Source organism: Artibeus jamaicensis, unplaced genomic scaffold, assembly GCF_021234435.1.
Source record: "Artibeus jamaicensis isolate MK-2021 breed Jamaican fruit bat unplaced genomic scaffold, CSHL_Jam_final contig_426, whole genome shotgun sequence".
Taxonomy (NCBI): Eukaryota; Metazoa; Chordata; class Mammalia; order Chiroptera; family Phyllostomidae; genus Artibeus; species Artibeus jamaicensis.
The window spans coordinates 13,871,042-13,897,910 of NW_026521826.1; the positions used below are offsets into that span (position 1 = coordinate 13,871,042).

Below are 26,869 nucleotides of genomic sequence, written 5' to 3' on the forward strand. Positions count from 1 at the left end.
CTATAAAGGATTTCCCATAGGACTATCAGCTGATTTCTCAAAAGAGACCTTACACAGTCAGGACAGGGCTGGAAAGAAGTATTCAAAGTCATGAAAAGCAAGGACCTACATCCAAGATTGCTCTATTCAGCAAAGCTGTCATTTAGAATGGAAGGGCAGATAAAGTGATTCCCAGAAGAAGAGGAAGCAGGAAGTGGTACAGGGCCTCCACTGTCTGTGCAGAAGAGCTTTAGGGATCAGCCTCCAGAAATGGAAAATGGGGATGGAGTGGGAGGCATCACCACTGGTAGCTTATCCCCCATCCGTTTTGTGGCTCTTTAAGAAAAACAAAAAGCCTATGGATTGAATCAGAGATCTCAGCACAGTTTCACTGCTGTTGGTGACATGTTGTGCCATGCTCTGTCCTCGGATGTGTGAGTTTCAGGAAGCAGAAAATTTGTAGCACAGACATCACTCCTGATTTGCAGCCCCAGACACTGGCCAGGCCCAAGCCAGAATCCTGGGGAGTGTTGCCACAGGCTCAGCAAAGACCCCAAGTCTGTACTGGGCCCAGGGAGGGAACCAAGCCTGCCAGATACCTCTCTAGATCTGGAAGGCCACACACTGGGCCTGGTGCTGTCACTCATGTGGTCAGTTAGCCCTGATCGCCTCTCCACATGGCCAAGGCTGCACTTTTCACAAGTGCTCTTGGGGCACAGGGGCTGAATGTGTGACACTCACACCTGCAACTCTTAGGGATTTACCATTGACTTTCACAGGGTCAGAGGTTTGCTCAAGTCCAGGCAAAGACCAGGTAGAGGAGTACATCAGTAAAGCAAATGTCTATGAGCAGGAATGACTGGCTGGATCCCAGTTGACTTAGAGATGGGCTTTGGGGGACCTAAGCACCTGGCCCAGCTCATCACTGAGTTACCAGTGGCTCTAAGGGGCAGTGGACTCTATGTAGGCTGGTGGAGTGAGTGCATGACCCGTGGAATCTAGAGTTTGAGGCCCTAGACGGCCTCAAAGGCAAAAGCGAACTGCATTGGACGGGGTGGGAGAGGCCAGGCAGAGCCTGTTCTGACAGAATCTGTGCCTGTCTTGGCCTCTGCTCGCATCCCAGGCAAAACATGTTCCCATCAACAGGATTCCTGGAGTCACCCTGGTTACCCAGAGTGACACACATAGCCAGCCTGGGAGGGGCTCTGCTCTCTTGGAATCGCAGCCCGAAATCCAGCAGCCCAGCAGGTTCCTCTCCCTCTAGATTGGAAGTGGCAGTGGCCCTGTGTCACTTGTTTGGTGGTAGATCACTGCATTCTCTCCTCCACATCTTCTCTTCCAAGGCCCCTGCTATAGAAACATGTCTGTCAGACAGAGACGCTCTCAGGTTTGCCTCTGTTGATCCTGGTTTGAAAAGTCAGTCGAGTTCCAGACATGAGAACTCCCACTGGCAGTGCCATCCTGAATCAAGGTGGGCATGAGACCACCCCAGCACCTGCTGTAGCTCCTCAGAACCCTGCCTCACAGCAGCTGTGTGGTGCCCATGGCCTGTGCTGTCCTGTCTGTTACAATGAACATGGAAACTTGCTGCTTAGAGATCCTCGAGGCTTAAGGCAGCAGGGTCGGCTCCTGGGCAGGATGAGGCAGGTGGGAGAGGAAGGCAGAGTCACCCCCAGGGGGCAGGGCAGGCTGCACGTGGTGTTCCGACTGTCGTCTTCTCTGCCCCCAGGCCTAGACGTCAGGCAAGCACAGGTTGTTGTCCTGTCCTCGGGAACCAAGTGCATCAGCGGCGAGTACATCAGTGACCAGGGGCTGGTGGTCAACGACTGCCACGCGGAGATCGTGGCCCGGAGAGCCCTGCTCCACTTCCTGTATGCACAGCTGGAGCTGCACCTCAGGTGAGCGGCCCGTCCCAGGGACGTGGGCTCTGGATGTGAGCTCAGAGCTGCTGTATCCAGACAAACTCCCTGCACATGGTAGACAGGCTGCCCCTCCTGCATAAGCTTTACACAGATTGGTGGCATCTGCACAAGCACCAGCCATGTTGCCACACTGGCTGACCAAATGCTGAAATTGCAGACTCCACCCCCCCATGATTCCTCCAAGAAACACCTGTGAGTAACCATGACTGCAGCAGAAAGTCTGCAAGGTTCACACCCCTGCACACACATGCCCGCACATATGAACATGCCTTGTCACATATCCATTCCATTTGATGACATTGTCTACTAAAACATTTGCTGTGTCTTAGCTCAGGCTGCTGTGACAGATCGCCACAGTGTGGGGGCTTAACCACTGATTGCTCGGTCTGGAGGCTGGAAGTCCAGGGTCAAGTTGCTGGCAGATTCCATGTCTGCTGAGGACAGTCTCCCTGGTTCGTAGACAGGGTCTTGTCACTGTGTCCTCACATGAAGGGGTGAGGGAGCTCTCTGGGGTCTTTTTTATAAGGACACGAATCCCATTATGACTAAGGCCTGCACCGTCATGACCCATCACTTCCCAGAGGCCCCACCTCCTAGTGGCAGCAACGTTTGTGTCCCCAAACGTTCAGTGCCTAGGAAGTGGGTCTCTAAAGGGCAGTTTTTCCAGCAACCACAGCACGCCACTGTAAAGGCACAGGCAGCTGGCGCAGTGCTCTCTCTCTTCATGAGCCGGAGTGTGTGCAGGGTCAAGGGCACCATTCAGAAAGAGGGTGGGGACCACAGCTCTCCCTATACTCCACATGCTGTTAACTGTCACTCGGAGTGACTGGCCTGTTCACTACTCCCACTCTAAATGCCACAGACAAGGAGATGGTGGAAAGTGCAGGACTGGCCACAGGGGTGAGGAGGCGCACCAAAGGGGCGCTCGCCTTGAGGAGCAGCTCTGGCTTAAGCTGCCCTTTTCTTGTGTGTTTAAGTGAAGGCAATATTTTTCCCACCAGCAGCCCTTAGTTGCTAATCCCAGAAATAGCCTTGCATTTTAAAAAGGCAGAAAACCTCACAGAAAAGCCCATCTCCGGGAAATGGTGCTGTCCCTCCTTGAAACACAGAGTGGCAACAAGAAAACTGGAGAGACAGTGCTCTGTTACCTGGAGCAACTCCCTGCTCCCTAGTCCCCTGCATCCCGGAGCAGATGGGGGGGCCTGTGACATCACCCCAGCTCCATTTTGACAGAGCTGTGCCTGCTTCAAAGGGGACCCACTGCAAAGTGCGGTTCAGTACTTCCACCAGGCTTAGTGCCTGTGACCCACAGAGAAGTCAGGGTTGTGAACACCGGCCTTGCCCTGCGTCCTGTTCTGACATCTGCTTAGCCAAGGACCCTTCTCAGAGAACACAGCTTTTCCTCCGCACGATGGGCGTCCTCCTCTCGGACGCCGGCTGCAAGGCGGCCTGCCCTTCAGTTTCCCTTCTCCAGGCCTCGTCCCTCCCAGGCCACGGGGCTCAGAGACCACCAGACAAGCCCAGGCCAACTTCCCATGTCCCAGCCAGCAGCTCTGAGTTCATCTGAAACACCCACCAGGCTTGGCCCTAACCCGCTCCTGCACCCCAAGCCCTAATGTGCCCAGTTTCCAGAACTTGTGGCCGGTGATGGGCTTTAGACGCTGTTTCCTGCCTGCTCCTCCTCTAAACATGTCTTCAGAAGGATGTTCGAAAAGCAAAGTGCCACCCAGACCCTGAGAAATGTGCTCCCAAGTCAGAATCTCCTATGTTCTTACGCAACCTGCTGAGACTGCCAGGATGTAGCAGACTGTCACCTGCGCTGGCCTTTCTCTTTATAACAACACGGAGCAGCAGAAATGCAGGTGGACGTGAGCACCTGCTGCATCCGGATGCAGCCCTGTGCGGAGCTGTTTGGTCACAGTGCCTTCATAGCTTTGTCATTGCCAGAAACGCTTCTTCCTTGCCTCTTCTAGCTGCTTCTACATCCTTTGAAGCAGCATTCCCCCACCCACGAACATGGAATACCGGGGGCTTCAGGGAGTGACTCATGCATGCCAGGGCATGTGTAGCAGCCCCACAGGGGCATGAAAGCCCAGAGGCACCCCAGGCTGCCCCAGGGAATCGATGCCTGACCCTGAGGGGGACACCAGAGTTGAACAAGGGGGACAGAGCTGCAAATCTCTCCGAATGTGGGGCAGACTTTCTCCAAAATCTCCAAGTGCTCAATCAGAAATATTTCCAAATACCCTTCACATGCTTGTGTCACTGAAGGTATGAGCCAACACCGGCCCTGGTCTGGCTCTGTGCTGGCACCATGGTGCTGGCTGCCGGGGGTTTGACCCTGCCTCCCTGGGGACAAGCAATGGCTTAAAAAAGACAGCAAAAGGCAGCCGGTCTCCCACAGCCACCCAGCAGGCCAGGCTGTGCCTATGCTCCAAGGGTGGGGGGTGTTTTGAGAGAGCCAGGCGGGCTGGCAGCAGAAGGAGCAAGGCAAGGAAGCAGAAAGGCTGGTGGGATGCCTCTAGGGTTTCCTGGGGAGAAAATGTCTGTTGTGCTGCCTGGTGATCTCAGAACCCAGCAGAACAGAATCCATCACCAGTGGGGCAGAACGTGTGAAAACAGCCAGAGCGGCAGAAAGCAGAGAGAGTGCCTAGTGAGAATGAGGCCTGGGGGGAGCAGCCATGCCGGCTCAGGGCCTGGCGGGTCTCAGCGCCTCAGAGGAGATGGGGGCTGGAGGACTGGGGGAGCAGTGCAAGGGCAGTGGCGCGCCCTCCGCGACCCGAGCGCAGCTCAGTGTGTTGGCGCACTCCCCTGGTCGTGGCTGGGCCCAGCAGAAACGCAGGCCCAAGCACTGGGCGCCTCACGGGGCCAGCTGCCCAGCCCTCCTCCTTTGAGAGTTCCTTTTCCCCCGTTAATACAGGAACATGAGGCCGTGAAGAAGCCACAGCGCCTGGAGCCGGTGCAGTGGGGAGCGCGTGGGAATCCAGGCTTCAGGAAAGATCAGCCCGACCATAATTGTTGGGGGAGGTAACAGGACAGAATTTCACATGGTTTCACCTATTCTAGAGGTTTCCATGCAAACGTGAAAAGGAAAAAACTGGGGAACAATGACAAAATGAGACAAAAGCACCCACCTATTGGGATGTGATTGGTCAGTCCGTCCGCAGCAGTGACTGCAGCCTCTCTCTTCCCCCAGCAAGCGGCGCGAGGACTCGGAGCGCTCCATATTCGTGCGGCTGAAGGACGGAGGCTACAGGCTGAGGGACAACACCCTGTTCCACCTGTACATGAGCACGTCCCCCTGCGGAGATGCGCGCCTCAACTCGCCCTACGAAATCACCACAGACCGTAAGAGATGGCATTGGTACATTTTCAGGAGCCCCATGCTCGGCTAGGTCCCACCTATCTGTGCCCAGACCCCGCGTGTGTGGTGTGTGGTTTGTGGGGTGGGGCGTGGCCAGGCCCTGAGACCCAGGGCACAGCCGGCATCTGCCGTTCTGGGTAGTCATCCCTCTCCAATGTCAGTGTGGCGAGAAATCCAAAATTATCTACATCATTCCTCCAGTCCCCACTTCATCTCAGTAGTTCGGAAACCCCCCGTCCCAGGCGGGTGGACAGAATGAAGGAGGACAGGGACCAGAATTACACGGAGTGGCCGCACCTTCAAGCTGCTTTGTTTGCCTTCTTTGCATCTTTGGGAGAATAAAGCTCAGTGTTTTCATGAAGCCTGATGCCAGGCAAAGACGCCTCCCCAGGGTAGCCGGTGTCCCCCACAGAGTTCTGTACTGAGTCCCCTCTCCAGACCTGCCCTCTGGGAGCTTCTCACAGCAGGTGCACAGTGCCCTTCGCCCCCCGCCACCACGGGGAGGGGCACTGTGCGTCCCAGAGTGCAGGGTTCCGTGAGGTCTTCTCTAAGTCTCATGGTCAGTGCCTCCCTGTGAAATAAAACGTGGGCAGCTAAGAGAGTCTGTTACTGATACTGTGTGTGTAGGTATATACTACACATACTTGTGCACACACACCACACACACATGCACGCACACCCTCCCAGAAACTGCATGGGGCAGCCTTGCTGATGTAGGCCCTGCCGTGAAATGCGTGTGTGTGATGAGGGGTCTGGTCCTACTGAGTGGCGGGGGCACCCAAGGCTCAGTCTTGTGCCCAGAGGAGTCCAGACAGTGCAGTTACCGAAAGTCTGTTTTCAGCCTCTGACTCCCCACCAAGGCCACAGCTGTGTTCTCAGAACCACAGGGAGGAAGGACAAGCATGCACGGATGCCTGCTGCATCCCAGACTTGTGAGGAGGCCTTCCCTGAAGACAAAGAATGTGCGGGGAAACAGCACTCAGTCCGACGTGGTTTTTATTTTCTTTTAGGTTTCCATCCTACATGCATTTCATCTGTTTCTCTAGCACTCAGAAATGTTTCTGGTCCAGAAAATTGCATTCTGCTTTCTGCCCACTTTCCTTCAAGCTTTCCCCTTTGGAGAGGACTGGACAGAATCCTCCACGGTGGGATTCCAGTGACATGTTCACTAATGTCCCAGTCAGCTCAAGCAGCCAAAGCAGAACAGCGCCCTGGGGGCCTTACACGCAGCAGACCTTCAGCTCACAGTCTGGATGCTGCAGGTCCGAGATCCTGGCCGCGCAGACTCGGCGTCTGGGGAGGGCCCTCCCCTTGGTTCACAGACGGGGCCTTCTCCCTGTGTCCTCACATGGTGGAAGGGGTGAGGGGGCTCTCTGGGGGCCCTCAGCAAGAGCACTAATCCTATTGGGGAGCTCTACCTGCATGACCTCATCTGAACCAAATTACTTCCCCACAACCCCATCTCTTAATACCATCTCCCTGGGGGTTAGGGCTTCAACATGAGAATTTGGGGGACACAAACATTTGGTCCATACAACACCCCATGGAAAGTAAATGGAATCAAGAGAATGGAATCCACTAAGTGTCAGGGACCTTTCAAGGCACTTCCCCAGGGGCAAGGGGCAGGGGTGGGCCTGGGCAGAGCGGTGGACAAAGCCCTGCCTCCCAGAGCAGCGGGTGGAGTCACGCAGGGCATTCCTTCACTACCACACCTCAAGAAGAGAGAAAAAAAACAATATGAAGTAGTTCATTTTTCTTGAGAGGTTCGTCAGACTGGGTCTACATGATCCTACCCTACACACATACACGCACACATGCACACAATCCATCCAGTTACTGGAATTGTCTTTTCATTTGTCTTTTCAAAAGGTTTGGCTTCACGAAGACCCAGCCAAGGGGCCCTCAGGAATCCCTTCAGGGGTGTGAGGCCAGTACTAATTCATCCAGCTTCCTCCCCACAGGAGCCCCAGTCATGCCTGAGCCCCACCAGTCTCTGTAGAGGGACAGTTCTGGCTCATTGGGCACCCACTGCAGCCTCTCCAGCTCTTGATGTGTAAAGCCAGGGGGTTAGAAAAACAAAACAGATATGTCTCAGGTGCACCCTGGGGTTCACTTCCAGGCACAGATGTCTTTTATTTCACAGTGCTTTTAAGAAGTGGCAGGTGCTGCTAGAGCAGAGAAAGTAAAGTATTTTCCTCATATTTTGGCTGCAGACATGCCAGGCAAAAATGAGGTGCTGCTCCAGAGTTATCGAGGCTGGTGCTCCTCCCAGTGCATCCTACCGGGGACGCTGAGGAGGGAGCACCTGGCCAACTTGTCCTGCAGACCATCTGCCAAGAGCTCGGCACCACCTTCCATTACCAGTTCAGTGAGGGCAGGAAACCCAAATTCCTGCTTGGAAGGGCCTCCCAGAGAGACTTCAGTTTCCCCACACTCCCAAGGAAGGCGCGGTGCTCAGGAACAACTCTGACTTTGGGGAGAAACCACTGACATCAGGGTGGGGGGCTCTGCATGTGTCTCACTCGAATGTTTCCCTCTGCTACTCTTTCAAGAGGGTTGGACGGCCAGGGGAGGGGATGCAGGTGACCAGCAGGGGCTCCTTCCAGGGCAGAGGCCTTGGGGACAAACCCTGCTTGCTGGGCCATTCCAGAGGTCACAAGTCTGCCTCCTACAAGTAAAGCCTGTAGAAGCCCAGCCTCGCTGCCCATCTGCTCTGGGTCCATGCTCCTACAGGGAATCCAAAGCAGAGGACCTGGAGGTCATGGTGCAGTTGTTATGTCCACAAATGCAGAGCACGGATGTATCCATCCCCTCACCCTAGGTCATCACTGGTTCTGCGGAGCTTCTCACAACCCGGGACAAGCTCCAGCACTGGAGACTCCCAACTCCTGGCCACTCCAGGGGCCACCCTGTCTCCTCTCGCCAGCACTTTGCCCTGTATGGTCCCTATTACTTGAGCTCATTTTATCCTCACACCCTCATCTGGTCTGCAAGGAGCTGTTTGTTGTACATCTCTGCATGTACGACATGCAGAATATCGATGAGTTCGAGGGAGGACAATACTTATCCTACAATAGCTCAGCCACAGGAAGGGCCCTAGAACTTTTCATCACTCTGGTCAGTTCTGGTTCTTATCAGAACTGCCCTGGGCCTGACCCAGGTCTTCCACATGCACTTAGGAAATGGAATCATCCTGGTGGGGTCTGGCCTCTGTGTGCAGAGCCTGTGGCTGGAGTTGCTCTGTCCCTACCAGTAAAAGCCCTTCCTGCCTGCCACACCTGCCTGGCCCTTGCAGAGACCCCAGCAGACCCTCCTGTGCACAGGCCTTCCCACTGCGCCAGCAAGAGACATTTAGCACATGCCTCTCTTGGCATGTTCTTAAATAGCCTAGTTCTTACTGCCTCTTCCAGGGAATTTAACAGCTTAGTGAAATCCTCCAAACTGTCTTCCATAAGATGCCATAAGGAATATCATAGTTCTGTCATATCTTACAAGAATGTGCTAAATACCTAGCATGTTCTATTTCATTTATTATTCATTAGGGCAGTTCAAGAGATAAGCCCAAATTCCCATAGGAAGTCAGGGAACCTAAAATGCACTTTCTGAAGTCCCTGTCTTCAGATTTGCCTACCGAGTTACAGAAGCATGCAATACATGTTTGTGTATCATAGGATCAATGAATTTAAGTGGCCTCATAATTCACCAACATCATCATCACTACCTTCATCAAGTGATACAAAGGACACACACATGACCCCATGATAAATTCTGTAGGTGTGATTAAAATAAATAGTAGATGGCTACACAGGTATACTTTCTGGGACAAGTCTTTTGAAGATGACTTGAAAATTAGAAGTTTATTCGGTGTTCAAAAACATTCTCTCCCTTTCCCATGCCTGTTTTCTCATTTCTGACTCTCTTTTCCTCCCCTAACACCCAACTGCAGCCACGTGTCACTTTTTAGCTAGATCTTGGCTCCTAGGGGCACTTCAACTGTCATTTAGCTCCACCTCCTATTGCTTGTCTCCTAAAAATAAAATATTCACCTGACAATTACCTAAAGTGTAATACCTTGTTGTAAATTCAGTCTCCAAAGGTAAGGGTCTAGATTAATAAATACCATAATGAAGAGTCTGGTCATTTGGACAATCAGAATTAGATAAGCGTATACTCATTTGAGAGTATGTGTGTGTCCACAGCAAGCAGTATTTTCACATTTCACACCTCCGCTGCAGGGCACACCATAAACCCACTCCAGGTTATTTAGGTTCCATTCCCCACAGTTTCCGATTCCCTTGGCATTTTGTTCTGCTTGAAGTGGCATCTTCAACTCCCTCCTGCCTCTCCAATTAGGCATGAAAGAGCCAGAGGAAATGGGCTTTACAAGACTGTTGACACTCAGAGCCCCTGGGACTGATCACACTCATCAGGGAGCTGCTAGAGAAGGCGGCCTGAGATTTAACACCTCCAAAAATAAATGCTCCTCAGGAGCCTCTCCTGCACCTGACTCTTCAGGAAAAATCAATCCACCTGAAAACTCTGGGTTAGCTCCTGGATCCCAGTTGTTAATTCAAGTCAGGCGTCCCTGCTGGCGTGCTGTTACCAACCAGAGGGCCTGCTGGATGGGAAGTTTGTTGTGGAGAAGCAATGAGTAAGACTTGAGAAAGAGCCTTACAACAGGCAACTTTCAAGGTCTGGACAAAGCCACCATAGTGGAAGCATTGAGAGAGTAATACAGATACCATAATCACTCAAAAGAGAGGTACAACAAGTACCCTATTTCTTGAGAAAATATCCCCCACACGAAGGGTCAGGGCACTTGTATGTGGCAAACTGCAGAAACTATTACGTATACTGGACCTCCATTCTCCAATGCTGCCGGCCATAAGAAGTTGGGGTGATAAAGACCCCTCTAGGACAGTGTAAAAGGTTAGGTCAAACCAAAGATTGCCTCCAGTGTTTTTGAGTAATATGAACTATTTTTGTTCAACTTATCACCATTGCTGTCATCATCCACCATCATCATCCCCATTGCCACCATCATTGTTATCACCAGCATTGTCAGTGGCATGATTCGTAGTGCCATTTAAAACAGCAGAGAAGAGATGTGTGCTCTACCAGCTGGGTAGAGGGCTGGGTGTTGCTGGGCTGTGCCCACCTTGGTCTTCCTGTGTGGATGACTCACAGACCAGTCCCCCTGGGTCTCGTCAAGCACTCAGTTGGTAACAGGATCAAAAAGCAACCTAAAAACCTTGAAAGAAAGTGTACCTTCTCCAAGGAGCATGGCCATCTTTTTTCCCAAGAGATGGCCATTGGGTACTATCAATATATAGTAAAAGAACCTTGGTTCTTAGAAACAACGAGAAAAAATACTGGAAGTTACTTGAAAACCTGAAAGAGGTGTCCCCATAAACCCACATGTTATTTATTTATTATTTGATGCCTTCAGTAAGAATGAATAGAAAGAAATCCCATTTCCACAACTTCTAAAACAAACCTGAAGCTTTTTTTTAAAGAAAGCATCTAGCATCCATCCATGTTATCACATGTAAGTAAATGTTGAAATCACTGTACTATTTCACATGTCATTTGTATGTAAAGCAGTTAACTGCTTCCAAATTACAATATAATCCAGACTTAATGTACAAAACTTTTTTAAGAAAAAAAATAAATACAATCTTCCCCTTGCTCATGCCAGTTCACCAAATAACTGTGGGGGTGGGGTGCAGTGTGTGTGTGTGTGTGTGTGTGTGTGTGTGCAAGAAGGCTCTGGAAAGGGAAAAGAGAAGGAGCAAAGAGCCCGTGCATTAGGGACCCATCAGCAGGCTGCACCGCGTCATTCCTGAGCCCAGCAGAGAGGCGGCCTCCCAGGGCCCTTCAGTGATAACCGACCCGTGCTGACACTCTCACGTGTCTTGTCTATTTCCCCCCACAGGCTAGGAGGTGGGCCCTATTATTACCAAAATTTCAATATGAAATCACAGTGTCACCATGATTTTAAGCACCTTTCCCAACTTTGTACAGCAAGGAAACTCCAGAGCCAAGATTAAAATCCAGACTAGGGTGGGCAGACCACCTCCCTCAGGCCAAATCCCACCCACCGCCACCTGTCCTTTATGGCCCATGAAATAAGCATGGTTTTATATTTTTAGATGGCTGAAAGGGTGACAAGAATAATATTTCATAGCATGTGAAAATGACGTGGAACTCAAACCTCAGTGTTGATAGTGTGGGGAACGCAGCCCTGGGCTATGCTGGCCTGGCTATGCTGCTCTGTGCTTTGGGGCACAGCTGCGCGGCTGTGACCAAATGGCCCCCGAGCCTCAGACACTGGCTGTCAGGCAGGCCCTTTACAGGGAAGTGGCTGAGCCGGTCTGGAAGTGGTGCTCTAGAGCCCAACTCTTCACCGCGTCCCTGTTGGAAAGAAGAAATTACTCCCTGTCCTGGCGCTCACTTATGCTTCCCTCTCCTGATCCACTGACAGTGGCCCTAGGTCCCTTGAGAAGTTTCTGGGTGCACTCCTCCCCAGCCCCCTGCAAGCTGGGAGCCCACCTGCCTGTAGGCAAACAGGATCCTAGCCCCTTCTCACACCAACGCTTATCTCCTAGTGACCAGCAGCAAACACATCGTCAGGAAGTTCCGCGGGCACCTCCGCACGAAGATTGAGTCCGGGGAGGGGACTGTGCCCATCCGGAGCCCCAGCTCAGTGCAGACCTGGGATGGCATCCTGCTGGGTGAGCAGCTCATCACCATGTCCTGCACAGACAAGATCGCCAGGTAACAGCCCCTCTGGCACCCCAGTGACAGCAGGCACAGGGAGTGCCCCCAGGTGAGGGCCCGTCCCTCCCTCCCAGACCACACTATGAGTTTCAGGTGCTCGTGGGCAGGGTGTCCTGAGCAACTATATACCTGGCAAGTCCAAGCTGCTGCTGCAAACACACAAACATACACGGTGCTAGTGTAGCTCCCTGTCCGATGGGCTGGGCACCGCCAGACTCCAGGGATGAGGAGGAGGCAGGATGTGCCAACTACTTAGCCCCCCTATGCTCAGCACCCCCTGGGGCTACCAGCCCCCAGGCACCCGGTCACACCTTGCCTCACACGTACGTGGCCCTCCCAGAACACCCTGTACCGCACAGTGTGGAGAATGCCCTCCCAGGTTCAGAACTTCCCTGAAACCTGACAAACATTCTAGAAAACGTGTACAACTGTACTGACAGCTGAGGAGGCCCCCTCCCCCCACGCACGAGATGGGCTCCTTTCCAAAGGTGTCTTCAAAGGCCCCACGTGGAGGTCCTATGAGAAATCTCAGCCCAGCCAGCAGGGGGAGAGGGACTTGCAGAGAGGACGTCAGGTGGTCCTGAAAGGCGCCTTGTCCTCAGCAGCCGCCCCTCGATCATGGTGGACAGAAAATTCCAGGAGTAGAACCACTCCCCACCCTCCCATTCCGAGCTCCCGGGCAGGCCATCCCCACCAGGAGCCCTTCTGTGACTTCGTGTGGAAAATAGGCCCCAGGACCCCAGGCGGAGGGAAGGGTCACCTGGGGAGTCAGAGCTGCCCCCAGCGGCGATAACAGGGAAGTGACGGTGAAAAACTAGTGTTCGAGTAAATCAGAACTTCTTTTAGAAACGTGGATAGATTCACTTTTCTGTCATCTTTTTACCAATAAAAACAGTGTATTGTAATCAAATGTGGTCCTAGTTCCAGCCATGTTGCTCCCAAGATGCTCCACATGGAAAGTTCTGAGGTCAAAACTCTTAAAAGATGAGAAGGCTGGTCCCATGTGAAGGGGGAGGGAGGGGGAGGGAGGGATGTCATGGCAGCATCTCAAACCCCCCATGCGAGGGAGAACTCGGGGCAGGGCTGAGGGTGGCAGGGTGCCCACAGCGCCCAGGCCCAGGGCACTGTCCCAGGTGTGGTCCTGGCACATGGATGCCTGTGAAGCGGGACTGTCTCTCCTGTTGTCACTCAAACAGCACCTTGCACAGGCCTGGCCCATGCCACTGCCCCTCAAACATTTGCTGAGGGGTTGGATGGCTACTTTACCTATTCCGCTCAAAGTACTGTCCACTGCTGCCTTTCTCCTGGAAAGCAGAGAGCAGGGCAAGGGTAAAGGGTCCTTCTGTGGACTCAAGGGCCAAGGCAACCTGGACCCCCCAGGGGGCCTCACAGGCTCTAGGGGGAAGGTAAGTGCCACAGACCCCACAGAGGGTCCCATCCTCTCCGGACCTCCCTTCCTCGCTCTCAGCACTACAGGGCAGATAAAGGCTCGGCCCCTGTTCTCAGGGGCATCCAAATTCTCAGGGGAATTACCAAGTGGCTGTAGAAGAAATAGGGCCATTTGCTTCCCAGGTATCTAACCCCTGGTCCAGCAGAGGCAACAAAGGACCTAATGACAATGATCAAAGTGCTGATTCCATGTCACAGGGAACAGCTGCTGTCCTCAGCCAGCTCGTCTTTCAGAAAATGGTACATTCCTACCTTGTGACATTTTCACCTGTTCATGAAGCAGGAAAAAAGAAGCAATTTTCACCTTAACCAAAATTCTCTTGGTGCCCTAAGAGCACATTGATTTCTAAATCCCTCGAAAAGTAAAGTGAATTAATGCTGCAAAACTGAAATTCATTGTCTGTGGGATTTTAACCATCGATAGACAGCGAATTCAACGAGGCTACAAAACCCACATGACATTTGCTGCCGACGGGTCTGCCAACGGGGATGCAGCTACTCAAAGTCAGGTTCTGCTCTTTCTAATAAAATCTACTGGAAACCCGAAGCCCTCGTGGCATCTCCTCCAGGAGTTTTCAAAGTGCCCTGGGTGGAGGAAGGCTCTGGAATGCCAGTAAGGAAAGTACTCGTGTGGAGACATCGTGACCTCCCGCTCGGGGCGGCTGCAGGACGCCTCTCCCGGAACGGACCCGGGAACTCACCCACGAGTGCCGGGTGGACGCGAGCTCGGCGGGGAGGCGCGCGCTCACCTGGTTCTGGACCCCAAATCTGGTGGCGACACCGCGGAGGCGCACAGTGAGGTGGGAGGAGCACTGGGGGAGGTGCTGTCACCAAGCTCCCTCTCACCCCTTCCCAGCCCCTTAGAGACCAGCTCCTTCCTGCTGCTTTCTTTTCATTTGTTTTTTTCCTCACACTTTTTCTCCCCCCTTTCTCTGTCAGTCCTTCTCTCTGTGCGTCTGTCTCTGCCTGTCTCTCTCTGTCTCTGGACCCGCCTCTCTGTCAGTCGGTCTCTGTCCTTCCTTCTCTGTCTCCACCTGCCTCTCTGTGTCTGTGCTTCTTCATCCTCTGTCCCTGCCTCTCTACACATCTCTGTACCTCTCTGCCTAATCTCTCTCTTCCTGCCTCTGTCTCCTTGTCTCCCCATTCTCTGTCTCTCTGCCTTTGTCTCTCGCCGTCTCTGGCCCTCTCCCACCCCACCTCTTCCCTGGACACACCACCCTCTCTGCCTCCTCTCACACTTCACCCCCACGCTGACAGCCTTCCAACCCCCCCCCCCCACACCCTGCTGCGGACCTTTCCCTGCACGGGCTCCGTCCCCACCTGCGGACACTACCGGAATTCCTCCTACGTGGCACTGTCTGCTCCTGCGTCTGAGGGGATCATTTGTGTCACAGTGAGGTACAGCTGTGGCTCCTCAATAGCACTTGTTGATGAGGAGGGACGGTGATGAGGAGGGGGAGGAAGAAAAATGCCACCAGCAGCAAAGCGGTCCTGCCTGTGCCAGACCAGGGCAGCTGGCAGCCTGCTCACCTTGGGCGTGGCAGGGTCTGTGCATCCGCCAGCATCGGGCCCGGCACGAGGTAAGGACATCAGCACCAAGGCCACTGTTGGCCCAGGCCACTGCTGCCACTTTGGAGTGGGAGCATATGTTATGCTGGTGATTCAGACCATGAGCATCTGTGCTGTGCACTGTGTGTGCGCAGGCTTCGCGGAGAGACCACCTGACGCTGTGTCTTCATCTGTCCTCGGTACAGTGCAGGAGCAAAACCTGAGCCTAGGGTTTAGGTGGTATTACAAATAGAAGACCCTTCGTACACAAATGCCAATGAAATGCAATACTCCGGGTAAACAAGCAGAGGGGGAAGGACACAGAGACGTGGAAGTCACAGCTGCTCCTCCCAAAGTTTATAAAATGGTGGCCAGACACATACTTGGCCACACAACCTGTAACCAGGATAGAGCGACCTCAGCCCTCCAGAGCTGGTCATTTTAAGATAATTCTGAAAAGTAATTGTTAAACACAGCCATTATTAAAATTAAACTATATGAACTTACTACTACATGTGTTATAGTAAAACAAAGGCTACAGATACTTAAAATGCACCACCTTCCTAATTATTTTACTACACTTTACTACTTCCTTTGCTCTTGAAGTTATCAACACCCACTGTACCTGCAGGGTGAGGTGTGTGCTGCTGCTCACCTCCACCCAAGTCTGCACTCAGTGACATCACGCTGGTCACCTGAAATCGGCCACAGGGATGGTATTTACACCATGGAAATTGTCAAAACCTACAAATCAGTGCCCTTTCTCTCTTTCTGAGAGCCAACCACCACTGCATGTCAGTGTCATGAGAGGCCTTAAACTTGTGCGCATGGAGTCTGAAAATAAGTCTGAGAGAGCTCTGCCATCTCTCCTCTCTCAGGAGAGAGCAGATTCACAGATCAGAAGCTCAGAACTTGGCGTGTGTGAGGGCAGAAGACAGGAGGACAGTGGGACTAGACTAGATGAGACCCCTTCAACTCACACACTGAAGAGAAAACAGCTGTGACCTCTCAGGAACGGCGCTCAGAGGGATGAATGGCCCATGTCCTGCCTTTGTTGGGAAACGAAAGCTGCGAGTGAAAACCTGCCTCCAGCTCCGGAAGGCCGACATCCATCTGTCTGCGCATTCCTGGTCCTCTGGCTCCATCCTTGCCTCTTGCTTCTCTGGGGCTTCCGCCAGCACGTGCCTCCCTGTCATTGCTGCATTCTCTACCTGAAACTCACCGCGTTGTCGTGACATTCGCTCATCCTTCTCGTCTTAAGAAGGACACCCTGAAGCCCCGCACGCTCTGAGAACTGCGGTGGTGGACTTCCTTTCTAACCCGGACCTCCTGGGGGCGCTGCCATGCTCACCTGGCCTCTCCACAGGACGTCTGGCCTCGCCCTGCACCACCGGGCAAGGTCACACCCGCCGAGATCAATAAGGGGGTCACTGTCCTCCTCCCGGTCCCCTAGGACATGTTGCCCCTCCAAACCCCTGCCCTGGGATGGGCCCCAGTGCCTGACCACCAAGATGAGAGGCTCAGCATTGCGGGGTTTACCCTCCCCCCTGAGTCTGACTCCTTCCTCCTGGGCATGTCCCCCTCCCAGTGAGCTCCCTGTCCCACGTCCCATCAGCACTTTGCACACACGGGCAGAGAGTGCCGACCAAGGACACGAGGCACAGTGGGCAGTGGACTTGGGAGCGAGTGGATGAAAAGCTGTCCCTGCATGTGGCCACAATGGCATTTAACCCCCCACGGCGTGTCAGCGCCACTCTGTCAGGCGGCAGAGACAGCCCGGGGCTGGCAGGAGCTGCCCGCTGACGGCTGTCCTTGTTGCGGACGTGACCCTGGCGGTTGAGAACACAACTTGACTATTAGTGAGCACACAGAACCGAGACTCGCACTGATCACTGAAGGTGAACGCCAGGGAAGACAGAGGCCATTCCGACTTTCGGCCGTACCGTCTGATGGAGGCGTCAACGCCCTACTTCTCGGCACCCCTCACGTGACCCAAACACCGTGCAGATGGTCAGCACTCGGGAAATGCCGGGTGAAGGAGACTCCTCTGGTCAGAATGGTGACACTGTGAAATGCGGACGTCGCGGCAGGACAGAGCCCCACCTGGAAACTGACACCGTGACCGTTCAGTGTCCCATGCAGACGGCTTTGGAAAGGTGAAAACAATGCCAGCATCCTGATGTCTGCCCTTCTCAGCTGCCAGAGCTAAGAAGTTACGTGTGCTACCCCTAGGTATTACAGTGTGTCTATGACCAACTATAACTACCAATTTTCTTTCTCGGGAAATACCCAAGGATCTTACCACATTGTTGCCTGGAATCCATAGTCATATATATTTAGTAATTTAAAATTTTCTCCCTTAACGCATGCAGTTTTATTTCAGCAGCCGGGAAACAGCGATGTCAGGCTAACTGCCTTCATCACTTATTTCATGTGACGTTGATGTATTTAAATGAAGTAAGTTAATAAAACCATACCTTTAATTAAGGTAGAGAAGGTGCATCCACACTAGGCAGATTTGTAATTCTCTCTTTTTTTAAAGATTTTATTTATTTACTTTAGAGAGAGGAGAAGGGAGAGAAACATCAGTGTGTGAGAGATACTTGATCAGTTGCCTCTCATGTGTCCCCAGCTGGGGACCTGGCCTGCAACCCAAGCTTGTGCCCTGACTGGGAATTGAACTGGCAACCTTTCAGTTCTCAGGCCAGAGCTCAGTTCGCTGAGCCACACCAGCCAGGGCTGAATTCTCTTTGCAAACCTACTTTGACATCAGTGAAAAATGGACTGGAGCTGGTTGTATCAAAAGATCCAACAGCCAACACAGCTCAGTTATTTCCCGCCTATGGATCAAAAGTAATGCACAGGTCTCACTGTTTGGATCAATAATTCCTAAGAAATAACATAAATTAGACCACAACAGGCATTCTTCTGAGTACAGAATTCCATGAATAACAATTGGTATCATTTTATAATGTCAGTAGTAAAACAGGCTTACAGTAAAACATGTTATAGAAACCCTGAAATTTTTACAGTGGTTTAAATGAGCCATAAAACCTTGTGAAGAAACTTCCTAGAATTCCACCAACAGGATCATCTTCCCCATTTCCTTCTATGTCATCTAATGCTTCCAATGATCCTCCCCTTGGTCCCGTCTGCACTGACTTTCAGACACTCTGCAGAGCCCACAGCAGCACTTGTGAGTCCGGGAGAGTAGATGACGGGAAAAGGGGATGGGCTTAACTGGTGGGGCTCATTCTTATCACAGTTCGAACCCTATCGCAGAGAAGGCCAACCCCGGGCATCGGCTCACAGCACTTTTTCACAAGACCTTTGTCTACGTTTCTCTAGGAATCCTCTAATGAACTACTTTCTCTCCATCATAAATAAGAGGGTCCGCCCACATGAGCACATAGGAGATTCTTGCACCACTTCCTCTGTCCCTAAGCAACGTTCCTCCCCACTCAGGAAACTCCTGAGCTGTCACTAGACCTGCTCCTGACAATCTACTTGAAATGCCTCCACCCTCCCCAGGGATCAGGTTCAGCGACACGGGGAGGCACCCCCCTCATAAGGGCAGGACCCCGTCCCACGCAGCCTGTCCAGGTCCCACCTGCCTCTGCACCGAGAATGTCTCTGATGACTCACCATTGGCCTCAAAGGACTGTTTCCCCCTGATAAGAATCGCATCTTCTGTAGCTATTCACCTGGTTTACACCTTGTCCCCCTAATAGATGACACCCCAAGAGAGACAGCCCGAGTCTTGTGCACCGCGGTGCCTCATCACGGTTCTAGAATGCACTGCAGGGCCTGGGAAGATCCCCCCAAACGACACTTACATAAGCATCCCGAGACATAAGGGACATTCTAGGGATGGTGGGCGCAGTTTACAGAGACCAGCCTGGAAGCAATAGAAGAAGTCCAGCCCTGTAACCTGACAAGTGTCTTAGGAACATAAGGGGCTTCCCACCACTGAATGTGCAAGTCAGAGCACCTTCTCTGGACGGCAGGACTATACCTGTCTATCACCTATGCTGATAGGAACAAGCCAGTGGAAGACAGGGATGAAATATCTTGCTCTGCAGAGGAGGAAACAAACATGAAAGCCTGGCTCTGCACCCCAATCAAGAGACGGGTGACCTGCACCTGGCGGAAGGACTGTGAGACTCCCCTTTGTGGAGATACCTGTATCCGCAGATCTATGAGTGCTCAGAGAATGGGAAGGTAGTGTTTTTGTGGTCTGAGATGGTGGAGGGATAGCACTTGCCTATATTGGCAAGTGAGAAGAAATCACACAGGCTGAGTACTCCCTAGGTGACCAACCCAGGACACCCTGAGGGTGGGCAGAGGCTGCACCTGCAGACCAGATTTTCACAGTATTTTCCATTTCCCGAAGTCTAGTACTCAAGGTGATGCTCTCAGGTGAGGAGGGCTGCTGCTATTACATTAATGTCATTGTTGCTCGGGACCTGAGGCTCGGGAAAACGTGTGCTATGCCAGGTGTGTCCACTAGTTGGCACAGCTGACGATGTCTATTTTCTTGAAAGCCTTGGTCAGAAAGCAGGCAGATCCCCAGGCTACCCGAGTGGTGTCACACTCAGCTCCTCTGGAAGCAATACCTGGGACATCGCTATGCAGTGGGAGGTTGGCGGTGCTACTCAGAGCCCGAACACCCAGCACTGAAAACCAGACGAGAACATAACATCCTCAGTCACAGACAGAGCTCTCTCTCCCGCTTTGATGGAAAAAGCACCTTAGAATTTTGAAGTGGGATACACCAGCTAAGTTTTTCTTCCTTTAAAAATAATTTTGATATTGAACATAGCAGAAAACAAAATCTGATTTCTTTTCTTCTGAACAGAGGCATTGGAATTACCAGAAAAAAATCTAGGCCATGAAAGTCTCTTGATAGGGAAATAACTTCACCTTTCTAGATTTTTGGTCCAAAAGAAATTTTAGTTAAAACCCTGGAGCAAAATACCACTTTGAAAATAAAAACCAGTCGAAGTGCTCCAAGTGGGGAAATTATCCTTATGGGTGAACTGGTTTTGCAGCAACGACAGAACAAGACCACAAAGTCCCCATGGCCACGGACAACGCTACACACCCCTGAAGCTAATCCAGATGAGAAGGAGAACAATGGAAACGGTATCAGGACTTCAACTCATCACTGCTGGAAAACCAGCTCCACGTGGGTGGCATCACAGATGTGAAGGTTCCCCCATTAAAAAGTAAAACACAATAAAGGAAAATTAGAAGAGGCTGAAAAGTAGGAAGTAACCAACTAACTAATATCCCAATAGTCACAGAAAACAGCAGTCAACTTTTGCAGTCTTTGCATTAATCTTTTTTCCTGTTGTCAGGATTTTGCTGCTAATGGCAATTTGCTCATAAGCCATTATTTTACCCAACAATTATGGCTTCTTTTAAAATAGTGAGCAACTTAATGCATGTGACATGGGGTCTCATATTGTGTCTATAACATTGTGTGTAACATTGTGTCATATTGTACCTAGTGTGTAACATTATATCTCACATTGTGTCTATAGTATGTATAACATCGTATCTACTATATCTAGAACAGTGTGTAATAATTGTGTCTCATGTTGTGTCTATAACACTTTATATAACATTGTGTATTACATTGTATTCATATGCCTTCAGCACAGACAGTTTCCTATAGCTGGATATCTGGAATGTTCCCAAGTGATTGCTCCTGTAAGTAATATTTCCATGATATCTTTGTACAAAGCTTTTCCCCAAATCTCCACATACATACTTGGGACATACTCCTCACAGTGGAGAATGGAGCCCATGGTGGAGGGTAAACAGTGGGTTCTCATAAACAGGAGATGCGGCATATCGTCTGATGGACCACAGTGGGTGTGCTGGGCTGAATGGTGGCCCCCAAAAGATATGCCCATGTCCTCAGGCCCAGAACCTGTGACTATGACCTTATATACCAGGTGGTAGCAAGCTAAGAATAGCAAGAGAAGGTGCTTATGCCAGGTTATTCAGGTGGCTTTCCGCACAGCTACCTGCATGTTGTAAGAGAGGCAGAGGGTCACATGGAGATGGAGGCAGAGAGTGGAGCCACATGTCTACAAGCCAAGGAACCCGAAGGACGGTCACCATCACTGGAAGGTTAGCGAGAGGCCTGCGCTGACTCTCCCGGAGCCTCCAGAGGAAGCACGGTCCTGCTGACACCTCGACCCAGACTCATGGCCTCCAGAACTGTGGGAAAATAAACGTCTGCTGTTTTAGGCCTCCCTGTTTGGGGTGGTGTGGTATGGCAGCCCCAGGTGGGAGACACTAAGCCCAAGCCATTTCATCTTTGGAAAGCCACAGAACAAGAAAAAGTCTGCTCCTAAAAATCTATTCCTGAAATGCCACCATTGCCACCACCTGGTGAAGATGGACCAAAACTGCAGAAAATGGGTTGTGTCACCCCATCTATGAAAATGAACCTTCAAAACTATGAATTGCACTGGGTGGTACACCAAGGTGACGGTGGTCCCAGTGTCCTTCAGCTCAAAGGTGTACAGCTAGCTGGCCATGTCCTGGGCCCCCACGAGACAAGGACTCAGGCGACAGCAAGCATCACCGTCACGCCCCATCCCGCAGACGCCATTTCCCTGGCGTGAGAGGCCGGCCTGCGCCTCACTAGCAGGCAAACGCCAGTCTCCTGAAATCAGGGAGGTGTTTCTGGCTTTTGTCTCTAGAAATCAAAAGTTGAGTGGCATATAAAAATCTAAACCTTCTGGAACTAATGTTCCTTTAGACATGGTTTCTAATTTTATGTACCTGAGCATTTATTGATCGCAATGGGTCTTTAAATGAGCAGATTAAAACTTTCTCCATAATAATGAACTGTAAAAATTACAGCTGCTCTCTGGGGACCGCAGCACTGTCTGCCTCTGAACTTAGATTTCGGGCTGCGAAGAGTGAGTTTCTCCTGGTGGCACCGACTGCTGCTCCCTGTCCTCCCAAGGTGAGTCTCTCCTCCTTTCTGCCACCAGCCCGCCTCGGAGACCCTGACACTCCATTTACTGGCAGCCACCTGGTCTCTAAGTGTTACCAGCTCCTGTGTAATCAGATGAGAGTGTCGTTCATCTTTCCGATCTCAAAATGCAGCTCCTTGAAAAACAACTGTTCTTCCCAAACACCCAAGCCAAAATTTTCACAGCTGGTTTAATCGGCCTTTTACGCTTCCTTTTTTTTTTTTTAACCAAAGACTTTGTGGTAATCTTATAGCTTTTAAGTTAAATCATCCACTATCTCTAGTGATGAAAGCAGTGAATGACAAGTTCAATAACAGCGATCTGCTAATAAAAGCACTAGCAACAATTAATAACACTCTGTGCCCACTACCTGTTACCCTGCCACACCATCAGGTCCGAGGCGACAGCCACTGCCTACCACCCACCTCCCACTGGGATGCGGCAAAGGCTCCATTTTTGCAGAATGGAAGCTGGTGACCTGGGTACTCAAGTGAGAGACAACACGAACATTAACGGGAAAGGAGAGCGGCCTAAATGACAATGGGACAGAACACACAGACAGTTCAGCAATGCCATTACGTCAGCAGGATGTGGTGGGGACCACCGGGCTGAGGTCACAGGCAAGGAGAAGTAGCCATGAACGTGAGCCTGGGTGGCTTCCTTTAACAGCTTCTGTCTTCACAAAAGAAATAGAAAGGCATCCTTCAGGGTAAGTACAGTTTGTCCCCCAGGAATCAAGAAGCTAATGCAGCACCTCCGAGGGCAGGCCAAGGGCCCAGGGCTCTGACGCAGCCAGAGCAGGTGGGATAGGTCCCCAGGGGCCCTTCGCCAGACCACACGCCCAGCAAGGAACCGAACCGGCAAAGCTATCCATGTCCTGCATGGCCCCCACCATCACAACCCCAGAGGGCATTGCCTCATAGGGGAGGCTGGGATGAGGTGGAACTGACCAGACCTGGGAACAAGAAACACAACAGCAACAGTCCAGACAGAAGTTGTGCCGTTGCTCCTCCCAGGATAGTCGCGTCTTACCAGTGTGTGGGGTGGAGACTTAGCCAGAGAGGTCACCTCAGGAAAGGAGACATTTTTCAGGTAGGATTTAGAGAAGAGAAATGAGACCTGAAGCAGCACAACATCACACTGGCCCCAACCTACCACCTGCAGAATAACCCGTGTTTCCTGGGTGCCCAAGCCCCCACTTCGCTGTCAGTACCAACGTCCACCAGACACTGTACTGTTCAGGTGCTTTTTGCTGCCGTGACATATATGAACTTCCTGAGGAGGCCCTGGGAGCCATAGATCAGCTCAGGAAATGTAACGGGCTCCGCACCAGGTATCTACTGTGTGTGACAAACCGCCCCAGAGCTGGTGGCCTGAAAGAAGTCACTTGTTTTGCCACAAACCTTCGTGGTGTGCAGAGTATCCTAACACCCAGGGCTGCTCCCTGGGGCTGGAGGACTGACTTTCAAGGTGGTGCCTGCCATGGGTGGCACCAGGGTGTTGACCGGCAGCCAGGGTTCCCTTCATGGACTACTGGGGGTCCCGCTCAGCACAGTGGCTAGGACCCGAGAGGAGATGATACTGGAGGCACAGCGTGAGTGAGGGCTCGGTGATACACAGCTGGTTTGGGGGGCAATGGCGATCCCCAAACTTGGCTGGCTCGTGGCCTACCAAAGGGTGTGGCAGGATGGCCGCTAGGGCTCCCCAGTAGGGGAGTAGAGGGGAGTAGAGTCCAGCCCAGAGAAGGCACAGCTGGCAGGTCGGGCCGGCGGGGCAGGGGCACCTGAGAACACAGTGACTCACGCCCCCCGAGGCAGGCGGGCTGCCGGCCCTTATATCTGTACACTTTCTGTGAACGTACTCACGCCCCCCGAGGCAGGCAGGCTGCCGGCCGTTATATCTGTACGCTTTCTGTGAACGTACCATAGTTTCTTTAACCATTCCCCACTAAAAGGAGATTTTATTATTTCCAGTTTTCTATTTTGTTCTGTTTTATTTTATTTTGTTTGCTCTGTATGTGTACACGCACACACATATCCTTGCCTTTTACTGAGAGTATGAAAGGGATGAATTCCTAGCAGTGATATTATATAGTGAAAGGGTTACTGACTTTTCTCTTTCACTAAGAAAGGCCCAAGGGAAGATAGCGAGAGAGTGGAAACAGGACGGGCCATCTGTGCAAACGCATCTGCCTTGGCCCTGTTGCCTGTCTCGGTCGAAGAAGTGAGGGGAGAAGTTGTGAGAAAGGGGGTGGGGGGAAGACGGGGGGAGTGCGTGGACCCCTGGAACACGGTCTTCTCTGAGAGAGACGTCATTTGATGGAGACGATTGATGGAGAAGTTCTATTGCAGTTATGGCCGTGTGACCAGCGTGGAGACCACCAGAACCATCCGCCAGCCCTCCCCAGAGTTGGGGGACCGGCAGGAGACTCACACAGGCAGGTGTTGGTCAAGGACAGCTCAGCTGACTTCTGTCAGGACCTGGGTTCCACCTGAAATTTTTACCCTGAAATCTGCACTGGGTGCTTTGCTGCATATGTCAGTTCCCAGTAGAATCATCTGGGGACACTGAAAACACTGGCCCTTGCTGTGTCCTGGATCAACCCCAAGTGGTGGGGACACTGGGCCCTGGGAGATTCCCAAAGGTCCTCAGATGAGCCCACCGTGCTCCGAAGTTGGAAACCACTGCAGTGGGTTCTTGCTGGACATGGGGTCCTTATCATGTTTCTTAGAGTTTATGTCTGAGGTTTTCATTCTGTTCCATTGAGCTATGTGTCTGTTCGTTCTTATGCTAAGTTAAGTATATATTTTTATGGTACTTGAACACTGCGCCAGACTTCACTGGAACTTCGGAGAGTTACATTTGCTTTCTGGGTCATGTCAAGTGGCAAAAACAGTGGACAGGAACAGCTGCCACTCAGAACATGCACCAGTAACCACCGCTCACTGTCTGCGTCCCAGGCGCAAGTGGGGAGTGATGTCTGAGGAAGGGTCCCTCCCTGTGATGTTTCTACTGACTCTTGAAGCCAAGGTTTGAACTGAGCAAAGAGACTGCTTCTCCTGGTTAAGTAAAGGCAGCCTTGCCCTGACGGGGGGGCTCAGTTGGTTGGAGCAGCGTCCTGTGCACTGAAGGGTTGCGGGTTCGATCCCCAGTCAGGGCTCATGCAGGGGGCAGCCAACCGATGTTTCTTTCTCTCTCTCTCTCCCTTCCTCTCTCTCTAGGGTCAACGAACATGTCCTCAAGTGAGGATTAAAAAAAAAGAAAGGCAGCTTTTTCCCAAGATCTCTCCCCCACTTATCTTTGGTATTTCAGTGATTGACAAATAGACAAAAATATATTTATTTAGGGATTATCTATATTGAAAACTAGACATGGCATTTTTTTTCTCTGTCAACACTGCAGTAATATCATCTATTTGAACAAAAGGAGAGATATTTTCCCATTCAATCCTGAATGCTGAAATTTCTCCAGTTTATATTTGGAAAGACGTTTGTTTTTATTGATCGTGTTTGCTGAATAACTTTAAACTCCTAGAGTCAGGCAAGGAGAATGTTGGTTTTCTCTTTATTGTAAAGGTTATTAGCAGGAAACCAGATATAGAAATTATTTGTCTTTAGGCGATCGCATAGAATCAGAACCAGTCAAATACATTCTAGGAGTTTTGCTCAAAGCCCATCCATGAGCGGCCTGAAACTCAGTGATGTCTCTGCTAGCGATACTAATTTTATTGTTCAGGATGTAGCTTATTTCAAGCAAGGGCTTTCTTCCCAATGGGGGAAATATTCCCTGCTTTTAATTGATAAGAAGTGTTAAAACTTCACTAACTCTCTGAGATAAGTTAGGACACCCACTCAGGTCTGCACCCCAGAATCCTTCGCCATAAACGGTGACTTAGCATCGCAACTGCAAATCTTCCACATCTAGACCCTTCACTGTAAGGAAATCACTCTCATCAATACATACAAACCCCAGAAAGCCTATAGTGGAGTTGAAAACAAAGTGTGAGCTGAAAAAACAAATACCAGGGACCTGTATAGTGAAACAGACTTGCTATTAAACGTCCTTTTTTTGTTGTTGGCATACACCCCCAGCCTCTTCAAATCTAAAAAGAAAGTATGCAAAATACCAAAAAGGTGATTTTGTTTAGTTTTTCCTCACTCTTTGGTCTGTCCTTAGTGCTGCCCAGAAATTCTGCTTTCCGGTTTAAGGGAAGGAGTGAAATCCCATCATCCCCACATAGGCAGGTGGTGTCATTCCTTCCAGAAGAGCGTGGCCACCGCAGACTCCTTGTGGGGACTTCACTGAATCCGCTCCCAGAGCCCAGGTGGCCATGTCAGGTTGTGCCGTGCGGGCGAAAATAGAGGTCCCTGCAGAAATGGCATTGCCAGGTGACAGGGGGACCCAAACTCTGGGATAAGTTCTTCTGTTTCCTTCAGAAATGTCTGCTCCTCCAAAACGTTCTGACATTTACTCTTTGGTGAGACTCCAGCTGTGTGGAGGACCAGCCCTTTCGTCCCTTTCTGAGAAAAACAACAGGACTTACAGAAATGACCACCATGGTTTCCAGTGAAGCTATAAAACCAATGACTGTTTAAACCGTAGGACTGGATTGTTTGTATATAAATATTACCTTTTATATTGCACTTGAGTTTTATGTAGATGAACACATTACTTTAACGACCCGAGTTTGCGCAGGGGGGAGTGGAAGGCGCGCCGAGTTCGCCGGCCAGATGGCTGCTTTTTCTTGCATGAGATTGAAAGATGCTTCTCATTCACCACAATGCTTCTGAGGCAGATTAATGTCGCCAGCTAAATTGCTTGTGTTTTTG

At 51.3% G+C, this 26,869-nt stretch overlaps 1 protein-coding gene across 1 annotated transcript in view; it reads left to right on the forward strand.

The window, feature by feature from the left end:
- Positions 1-26,869, forward strand: part of ADARB2 (adenosine deaminase RNA specific B2 (inactive)) — a 439,845-nt gene that overhangs the window by 399,439 nt on the left and 13,537 nt on the right. Inside the window, exons 5-7 of the mRNA XM_037156536.2 lie at positions 1,709-1,877; positions 5,098-5,249; positions 11,874-12,042. Of these exons, the coding sequence (XP_037012431.2) occupies positions 1,709-1,877; positions 5,098-5,249; positions 11,874-12,042 (490 nt within the window). The remainder of the gene's footprint in view (positions 1-1,708; positions 1,878-5,097; positions 5,250-11,873; positions 12,043-26,869) is intronic.